The sequence below is a fragment of the Magnolia sinica genome, chromosome 16 (genome assembly GCF_029962835.1).
Source record: "Magnolia sinica isolate HGM2019 chromosome 16, MsV1, whole genome shotgun sequence".
Lineage (NCBI taxonomy): Eukaryota > Viridiplantae > Streptophyta > Magnoliopsida > Magnoliales > Magnoliaceae > Magnolia > Magnolia sinica.
In genome coordinates, this window is record NC_080588.1 from 4,054,368 (window position 1) to 4,065,139 (window position 10,772).

Below are 10,772 nucleotides of genomic sequence, written 5' to 3' on the forward strand. Positions count from 1 at the left end.
AGATGGGCCTCAACTAATGGCCTTTTACAAATCAAAGTGGGCCTTAATGAACGGCCCATAATTAAATCAAAATAGGCCTAGTCACATGGGCCTCATATATATCAGAGCGAGCCTCAACATCGGGCCACAAATACATCAAAATGGGCTTAATCACATGGGCCTCATATGGCAGCCCATGATTGGCAAAATTAGAAGGACAGAGGGTCTGACACACTCATCACGGTGGGCTTGCTTAGAGTGGCCCATATTTGGGGCACATAAATAGGGTGGACCCCACAAAATAAATGAACAGTATGGATACAAAACATATATTAGTGGGTCCTGTATGGGCCCACCATAAATGTTTATTTTCCACCCAACCTGCCGATGAGGTCACAAGGACCTAGGGCCCACTAAAATGTTTATTTTCTATCCAACCTAGGGCCACCATAATGTTTATGCACCACCCAAACTATTCATAAGGTCATTTGGACCTAGGCTCACTGTGATGTTCATTGCCACCTAAACCATTCATAAAATCACGTGGACCAGGGGGCCCACGGTGATGTTCGTTTTCCAGCCAACCTGTTGATAGGGTCACTGGCCATGGGGCCACTGGAATGTTTATTGCCATCCAACTGTTGATAAGGTCACGTGGGCAGGGAGCCCACCGTGATATTCATTTGCCACCCAACCTGTTTATAAGGTCACTTGGACCTAGGGGTGGGCGTGGGGCCCATCGAAATGTGGTTCACAAATCCAGCCCACCCATTATGTGTGTCCCACCTGGCTGACGGTCCAGACCAAGTTTTAGCAACATCCAAAACTCAGGTAGGTCCCACCAAATGTTTTTATATGTTTTGGGCGTGTCTTCACAAGATTTTAGATGGTGTGGCCCACCTGAGTTCTGTATAAGGCTGATTTTTAGAGTAAACATCTGGTCTGTGGGGACCCATCAAATTCATGGTGTGGATGTTAAAAACGCATCACAGTGGGGCCCACAGCTGGGGCCGTGAGGCCCAGCTCGTCCATCCGCCCGCCCACTAACAGCGGCAGCAGCAGATGTTGCTGCCTCTTTTCTTTTTTTTTCTTTTTTTGAAAACCATTAATCCGATGGTTTTTAATAGGTGGGGCCCACCTCAGACGGATCCATCCCAGCCATTGGTCCCTGTGGCTCGATACAATCCCATCGAGTCCAATATTGGGCTATTTTTGATATACAGGAGCACCAGGGAGTAAATCAAAGGTAGGAACACTGTTTCCTATACCATGGCCCGCCAGGAAACTAGATCAACCTCGTTTTTCGATCTAACGCCTAAAATGATCTGAGGAAGAGGATGGATGGCCTAGATTATATAAAAACATCAAGGTGGGGCCTGCATGAGTGGCCAACCACTCCCTTCTCTTTGGCTAGCCCGTTAGTACACTCCCCATGTCAGTTTACACTTCACAGTTCGCCAACGTCCAACGTCTAGGGACGCTGGACGGCATACGTAAACACATTATTGTGGTGGGTCCCACGTGGATGTGGCCCACCAACATATATACATATAATATATATCTCATATTATATATATACAATACATATTATATTACATATATTATATGTATATTATATGAAATATAACATATAGAAAGAATGATGTATTGGGCCCATCCAAATAGTGGATGGTGTGGATCATCACCTGCAATAGGGTGGGCCACACTTGTGGTTTGGGAGAGAGGGAGGTTGGATGTGTGAAGCTTGAATTGCTTGGGAGGTTTGAGAAATGAGAGAGAGAAAATATTAAGAGTGATGGATGGAGTGGTGGGTGTAATTAATGAAGTATGGGTTGGTTTGAAAAATGGGTAAAAGAGGGATGGTGAGGGAGAGAGAGGTTTGACTTATGGGAAAAAGAGGAGTGGGGTGGTTGTACTTGGATAAGGGATGTATTTATGGTTAATTGATGGGACTTATTGTAGAGATTCTCTCGAGATTCGCAACGCGCGGCGTTTCTTCAGAATAAACGCAGATCGACATCTTATAGCCTGGGTATCGGGTCAGTGCGTGAGTCGCGGCGTTGGAACCGTGGCGATGGCGCGGTCGCTATGATACAATTTTTGGTTCCAGCCGACTTCAGTATGCGGGACCTGGCTTAGGATCACGCGAAATCATCGGATACAGTGTGAAAGTTGCCGAAATTTGACCGGTAGGATCGCGAAAGCATAAGGAACGGTATGGACTAGGACACGGGTCTTACAACAGCTGTCAAGGGGTAGGCAAGAGCAAAAACTCGGGACATGATGAAAATTTGAAAGGATGTCATGGGCGAAAATGACGAGAAAGCCCGTCGTGATGAAAACCTGAAAAGAAGCCACATGTAAAAATGGCTAGAAAAAAAAAAAGAAAAGTGTAGGAACAGGAGAAGCCAAGGCAACAAGCAAAGTGAAGAAGCACAAGGAAAAGATAAGTCCCAAATCAAAATTCTGTCAGACTCTACCAAAATCCAAGGGGCATGATCCTAGTATACGCTACTCTCAGGGAATCGGGATCCCTAGTAAACAACACAGAATACCGGATTCGACGTGGGCTAAGTTTAATATTCTGATTCCACCATCCAGGCACAAGCTCAAACGCAAGCAAACATTGACAAATTTGGCACAAAAAATTCCTTTAAAACATCTTTTTACAAGTACATTGTTTTCCTTCCTTTACAAGAACAAAAATAGAAACATACATGCATATACAGGACAAGCAGCCAACAAAGTCGGGGATCCACAAAGTCAAAATCAAAACCCCAGAGGCCCACATCTCAAAGCTCATAAGGCCCACAAGTTCAAAGCCCACAAGGCCCACAAGTTCAAAGCCACAAGGCCCACATTTCAAAGCTCACAAAGCCCACAAGTTCAAAGCCTCAGAGGCCCACATTTCAAAACCCACAAGGCCCAAATTTCAAAGCCAAAGAGGTCCACGTCTCAAAGCCCACAAGGCCCACATTTCAAAGCCCCAGAGGCCCACATCTCAAGGCCCACAAGTTTAAAGCCTACAAGGCCCACATTTCAAAGCCCTCAGAGGCCCACATCTCAAAGCCCACAAGGCCCACAAGTTCAAAGCCCAAGAGGTCCACATTTCGAAGATCATAAGGCTCACAAGTTCAAAGCCCCAGATGCCCACATTTCAAAACCCACAAGGCCCATAAGTTCAAAGCCCCAAAGGCCCACATTTCAAAGCTCATACGGCCCACAAGTTCAAAACCCCATAGACCCACATTTCAAAACCCACAAGGCCCACAAGTTCAAAAAGCCCACATGTCAAAAGCCCACTAAGCCCATTGTTCAAAGGCCCATGGTTCAAAGCCCATGTTTTCAAGCCTATTTCCTAGGCCCACATATCCAAAGCAAGGCCCACTACACAAACCCAATTTCAAGGCCCATGGTCCTAGGCCCACACGTCCAAATCAGGCCCATGGTCCCCAATTGCTCCATTAATTCATTAGTGGAGGCCATTTGGCTATTCAAAAATCTAAAAATATTTCAAACCGTTAGCCTCGCTAGCTCATCAGTGGAGGCAACGCGACTGTTTACTTAACTTGTACAATAAACATTGGATGACGACGCCCTCCCGCGAGATCGGATGAATGTTTCAAAGATCCCAAAAATATCTCAAATAAAAACCGTTAGCTCTGCCAACTCATTAATGGAGGCAATGCGATTGTTTAATTAACTTGGGCAAATAAAAACCGAACAACGAAGCCCATCCGCGAGATCGAATAAATATTTTTCAAAAAATCTAAAAGTATTTTCAAATAAAATCCTTAACGAGTCTAGCTCCAAAGAGGATAATTTTCAAACAAAAAATTTTCAGAAAATGCACATGGCGCGCAGTACACTGAGGAATCTTCCATATTCTCTAGTTGCAATTAGTGTAAACAACCAAATAAGATTCAATCTCTCTCGGTTTTCTCAGAGGATGATCCAATTCGTACATGATACATGTATGATTGGCCCAATCTTTATATCTGGACAGTCGTACGAATGTTAGTCGAAGTGAGTGGATCTATCTCTGGAAAGAATAATCAAACTCAAAGTGACAACAATCCATTGTAACCAAAGTATCAGAATCAGTAGACTGCATGGCAAAAGATTACCTATACATACCTAGTCTGGGATATTCGTAAAATTTGATCGAGTCCAAGTCGGTGTAGTGAGTTCCCCGTAAGGCTGCACCAACGCACAGAGCAGTTAACCACTTTGACAATCAAATGGATCAAATACTCCTAGGCTGATTATAGTACGAGAATCCTTGTAAAGCCGCACTAACGCGTAGAGGCCCTACTTTTCAGACTTACCCTCCAATATTATTAACAATCTGACATGAAAGGGTTGTGATTGGTGACCCATAATGCCTCACCAACGTGCAGGGACAATCACAACATTTTTCTCAGCCCTCATGATTGTGTAAGACATCTCTTTTACAAACAATCAGCTAATAATGATACAATGGCAGGCAACAGATTCGAATTACTACCCTTTCTGACCAAAAGGGTGGGGTGTCCACTAGCTTTGGCCCTCGGTTGCTCGCAACCTCAGCCAAAGAGAGGCATCTGTAGACACCCCACCCAGGTTAACATTTTGAGAAAGCTAAGACAATCCGAGAACTATGATCATATCCTAAACCTAACCCTAACCCAAACCTCAGCTTAAACCCTAAACCCAACATAACTCCAGCTTAAACCCAAATCCTAACCTGAGCTATTACGAGCCATCATTCGAGCCAGACCATGTCCAAAACTGATCCATTTCTTGGGCCATTTTTGGGTAACAATCGAGCCAATTTTGAGCCAAATATCCAAAACGAACTTTTTTTCACTCTTAGGACCCAAAAAAGGACCCACTGGCCAAATTTTGGGAGAAACTGTACCCGAGCGGTAGTTCGATTACCTCCGGCGGTAGTCAAACTACCGCTTCCTCTCAAAAAACGTACACCAAGCCAACCACACAAGTTTTGGACCAAACCCAGCATGGACAATAGTTGGACTACCACTGGTGGTACTTAGATTACCGCCACTCGCGGGGCGCATGTGTCCTCCGAGCAACAGCTGTCTCTTGACCTGAAAGTCAACTTTCCTCTAAATTTATCCCTCCAGCCTTCACTATTTACCATTTTACCAACCTCAAGAGCCAATGGAACAGTGCCACATGGCTTTTCTCTCCCCTCAACCATTCACCACTTGCCATGTCATCATTTACTCCTCTCAAACCTAGAAATTACCACATTGCCATTGGAGAAGGCTATAAATAGCACTCTCCTCTTTACATTTTAAAACAATAACTTCTCATTTCCAAAGCTAAGTGAGAGAGAAAGGGAGAGAGGGAGGAAGAGAGTGAGGGTGAGGAGGAGCTCTCAAGCCTCCAAGTCCAGATTTTTCAGCTATCCCCTTAGCCTACTCCCTACCTTCCCAACCATCCTAATCCCCAAGTCTAGCCCGGATTGATCATGGCTTAGTCCATGTTTTAGCCTACTCAAGATCGAGTCAAAGATCCATTCATTTTACATACAAGCATTCATCATGACATCTATTCCCTTCTCAACCCCCCTGCTTCTCTAGATCTCTAGTGAACGTATGCTCTGTGACTTGCCATACATCGGATCCTGTCACATCAGAAATTCAAAGCAATCTAGTCCATTTTTCTTCACCTTTTGGCATAAGCATCATTACATCCGCTTTCTAGACACATTCCCAAACGTATGCTCTATAGCTTGCCGAAATTTTGGATCTTGCTGCATTAGAAATCCGTATATGCCTAGTCCTATCCTGACCATATCATCCATCCCTTGAGATTTTCTTACCACACCAAGTAGAGGCTGTACATTTGTACGGGCAGAGAGGGTGCCTAACACCTTTCCTCTTTGTAACTGAGGTCCCTTACCCGAAATCCTGGATCACAGACCAGGAGTCAATCTAAGATATGAGAGTCTTCGGATTTCTCCAACTTTACATATTCCGCTGGTTCTAGCCGACTACAGGATTCTGAGATTAATTGGCTAGTGGCAACTCCAACATCCACAAATCAGCCTAATCACCCCCACCACCAAAAACAAAACATATAAATTAGCGTGGGTGCCGATTTCCAATGTCTATACTCTCACACCTTTGATAGCCCTAAACCCTTTAGGAAACCCTTGTAAAGCTTTAGGAAGCCCTCTTGCATTGCCTAAAAAAGTCCTAGGAACCCCTATTTATAGTTTAGGCAACTCCCTTTCGCACCTCTTGTGAAACCGCCTCAAATTTCGTAGTCTGCACAAGATCCAGACTCAAAACTGCGTAAGCTCGACTGGTCGAGCAGAGTCCTTGACCGGTCGAGCACCTCGCTCAACCGGTCGAGTATCATGGGAAAAATAAACCCAAAGTCACTGGACTTTGAGTTGAGCCAAGGCTCGACTGGTCGAGCACCACTCTCGACCGGTCGAGTGAGGCTCATGACCGGTCGAGCCTGGAAGAAATTCCCATCAAGATGTTACCCACGAAGCATCATTGACAGGAACGAGCTCTTGATGTTCTACACGACGGTCATGAGCTGTTGTCCCACACTGAAGTCAGCTAAGGTGTTAAAGATCTGCTGGAGGTCCATTTGTGGGGTGTGTAAAATAATCCAATCAGGCTTTGAAATTAAAGGTGCGGATTGGATTAGATTGAGCTCGAGCTGCCATGTATCTAGCCGTGGCGATGATGCGATCACGGACCGGAAAGGAGAGAACAGGAAGTGGGCTATGGTGATTTGTAGAGTAATAGGTGGTAAATATGGTTGATGGAGGGTGTGAAGAAGGGTTTGATTCAGTTGGGAATGGAGGGTGTGAAGAAGGATTTGATTTAGTTGGGAATGGAGGGTTGGATGGCAAGTTGGACCATTTGTTTTTTAAGGACCCAAGAGCAGTCCTCCCTTGCTTTGTGATTGTGTGTGCAAGAGAGAGAGAGAGAGAGAGAGAGAGAGAGAGAGAGAGAGAGTTATTGTTTTGAAGTAGAATGTATGGCAGATGATGCAATGCAATGGATAGAGGAAATGAATTGCCAATGGAGCATGCTTTCATATGTTTGAACTTATGTTAGTTGTGTGGGGCCACCGTAATGTTTATTTGTCATCCAACCTTTAGATAAGGTCACTCATACCAGTAAAGGCTAGTTTTCTTGTAGTGGCATCTGTCACATATGTTTGAACTTATGTTAGTTGCATGAGGCCCACTGTGATATGTGAGTGCCATCTCACGTGTTCATTAGATACGTCTCCCCACGTTATGCTTACATCCTAAAACCAAGCTCTTGATATGTAATTCAGATGGCCATACCTTAGTAGGCAATCCCCATCTAAAATAAACTAGTTTTTTTTCTTTAATGATTAATCTACATTGGGTTCATAATTTGGACGGTTTAATTTGACAACTTATGTTCCAGGTATGCATTTCTAAGTGTTTGCGTAGCATCCATCACACAATGCCAGAGTATCAAAAAATTTATCTAAACCACAGGAAACCATCCATTAATGGTCAATCACTACTGTTTCCTTTGGTATGGTCCACCTAAAACTTGGGTCCGCTTCATTTTTGGTCTCATGCCGTTAAATGATATGGAAGAACAGATGGCCGGTGTGGATGAATACATACATCAAGTGAGCCGCGCGATAAGGGCCGCACCCAATCCGCTCTCCTACAAACCATGCTTATTTGTGCATGGCACACCATGGTATAATCAAACCATAACGTGGACCACCACGTGAAATTAGATTTTTTGTATGGTTGTCAATTGTTTCTAGTGTGGCCCACCTAATGATTAGCTAGGCCTAACTTTGAGGCATATGAACCTTGATTATGTACGTTTCTCTAACTCTGACCCTACAGACAAGTTGGGCCAAGCTAGTGAACCGGGCTTTAAGAGTTGGCCCACTCTAGAAAAGGTGCATGCACCTGTAGAAAATCAGTTTCCAGTAGTACGATCCTCATAAACATACAAAAAGAAAAGAAGAGTTATTTTCAAGATTGTTGTTTCTACACTAAAAGTAGTACCCATTCTTCTAAAATAACCAACAAAGAATTACAAGATTACCTTACCGTGTTATCAGCCATCGGATGATCACCGCTCATTCACCTCCACGCACACAATACAACTAGAGCTTAATCGCATTGCAACAAATTAGAAAATTTTTGCTTGTGTCAAGTAGAGGATTTCAACTCATTCTTTTGAGGTAACCCTCAAACCAACCCAACTTGCCTATACCATATCACGACTTAGAAATTAGATCCTTTGCTTGCTACAAATAGGAGATTCCTATTTGTTGCAATCTAATTACGCCACATCATCACACATTGCATTTAACATAGTAGTGCTAAGAAGTTCAGTAATGACGCGGATCAATTAGAATGTAGGAAAACAGAAATTTCCAATTTGTGGCAAATAGAAGATTTGTACTCTACAACTCAAGCATTGTTGTTAGTAAGTGATCCCTATAGTAGCAGAGCTTTTCTAGACACAACATGCATTTCTTCTCTCCTCGTAATACATGTTATGGCTAGAAAAACATGCACCTCAAATAGCAGTGCATGGGCCTGTAGGAAATCAGTTTCCTGCAGTAAAATTCTCATTAACATATCAAAAGAAAAAGAAGCTAGAGTTATTTTCAAGATCGCTATTTCTACACTAAAAGTACTACCCATTCTTCTAAAATAACAAACAAAGAATTACAAGATTACCTTATCATGTTGTCAGTCATCCAATCACCACTCGATCACCTCCACGCACACGACACAACCAGTGCTCGATCCATCCACCCAAGAAACAAAACCCCATCTCTCTCCTCAAGCCGATAATTCTCACAATAACTCTCCAACAGCGTCTTGATAGTAGCATTCACCACCGAACTCAATGGACACTGCCTAAAACCAGCCATCATAAACCTCGCCTTCCATTTCCCAAACACCTCATGCCTTTCAATCCTCTCAACCCCTTCACAAGCAATCACATTCACAACATCACGTGCCAAACAATGCTGCTCAACACCAATCCTCTCCTTACTATCCCTTGGAAGTGCAAAATCCAAAGACTCAAAAACAGCCTTGTAATGATCAAACGTCTCAATGAATCTCACAACAAATGAAGCCGTATTAGTATTACATTCCTGCTCGACCAACGTCACAACCTTCGGCGATAAGCTCTTCACCAATCTCAAAATCCGATCTCGATGATTGCTAGTACTCACACTCTCATCCGGCATATGATGTAGCTGAAATGCGAAATTCACCGCAAGAGCCTCACCGGGCCTAATCACGAGATGCTCGGACTCAACTTCACAACCAGATCTAGCTGCAGCATGAAATTCAAACGGCACATTCAAAGATTCCGCAAGCATCGACAACCGTCTCCCTACCAGCTTCAACCCACCGCCACGAGCATATTCCGATATAGAATCATCAACGCCGGTTATACGGACGTACGGAGGCCCGCCGGGTCGAGCTGAAAGGGCTTGTAAAAGAGTAATCCATTGACTGCCTTGAGCTATCTGGAAATCGATAATGTGGACTCGATCTTCGCCCTTCACGGCTTCCACGATCGCTCCGTTAGCTGACATGTAACCGAATTTGAAATAAGGACAGATCTCATAGAGGATGTGCATGTACGAGAGGAAATCGGCGCCAGCCGGTTCTTTGCAATGTAGGGATTTGTAGATAGAACTGCCAGATGAGGCGAGCTTTGCTATCAGACCTTCCATCATATATGCTCCCAGACGTTGAATCGGGTCGCCGGAAACTGACACCATCTGTTTCAGTTCAGTTACTAGCCATTCCACCATAAGCAGATCTCCGTCCTCGATCGCACGTGCGCAAGCAATCAATGCACTTTTCAAATCCCCTTTCGGAATCTCCACCACCAGTTTCCATCTCTCAAGATCAGACGAGGCATCGAAATCATCGCAGGTTTCATGGATGATATCTGAGTCGGGGCCCAGCATAGCGATTTCGAGTTCTTGTAGCTTTTGTTTCAGTTCGTTTGCATCATAAGTCATGGACGATCCATATATTGGCGATTCGTACGTGTGGTCGGGGGAATGGTGTGGGTCCCATTGTGATAAAGGGCTCTCGTTTGTTGAGAAACTGTTATTAAAATTATCGATGGCATAGGTAGTGATCGCTGCTGCTGATGATGACTCGAGAGTGGAGTAGGTGGGCCCATGTGAAGCTTGGATAGGGAAATTTTCATGTTTGGATTCTTCATCGAGGCAATCCAACGGTTGGAAATTGTGCTGAGAGGAATAGGACTCTACTTCTTGGAGTACTTGATAATATAGTCCCTGCGACCCATCTGAACGGTTGCGATTGTTTGAAGCTTGCATTGGGGAATAGTTTGCTGAAATGGATTGAACGGTTAGGATTGCAGGAGGAGTGTAGCTTAATGACGCAACTTTTCAATTGAACATAACATCATGCAACCTGCAGCAAAGATTGAATAGAATATAGGGTGATTCAATCAAGTTTATAGGAACTCAATCAACATAACATGCATGCATCGATCTTGACCGTTCAAATACCAGGACTCATTGTGGATTGATCGTTACCCAAAATAAATAAATATTGAACATGCAATCCTAACCATCCAATTGGCATCCATCAAATATGGGGTTAGAAAGAAGATGGTTCTCTGTCCAAGTTTCCATCCACAATGTGGCACGATTTGGACGGTCCAGATTGCCATGCATGTCTGCCATATGTATAGGTGTAGATAACGTTCAGGCAGACCTTTTAAGTGGCACATGGGGTGACTTGCTTC

The 10,772-nt window shown here is 44.0% G+C and overlaps 1 protein-coding gene across 1 annotated transcript; it reads right to left on the reverse strand.

The window, feature by feature from the left end:
* Positions 1-8,622: 8,622 nt before the first annotated feature.
* Positions 8,623-10,447, reverse strand: LOC131229487 (scarecrow-like protein 21). Its single transcript, XM_058225451.1, has one exon. The coding sequence runs from the start codon at positions 10,336-10,338 to the stop codon at positions 8,737-8,739; it is 1,602 nt and encodes a 533-aa protein (XP_058081434.1). The 5' UTR covers positions 10,339-10,447; the 3' UTR covers positions 8,623-8,736.
* Between the last annotated feature and the right edge of the window lie 325 nt (positions 10,448-10,772).

What these genes read in the sequence shown, in the direction of transcription:
- LOC131229487 (XM_058225451.1), bottom strand. Translation starts at nt 10,338, where the DNA reads ATGCAAGCTTCAAACAATCGCAACCGTTCAGATGGGTCGCAGGGACTA.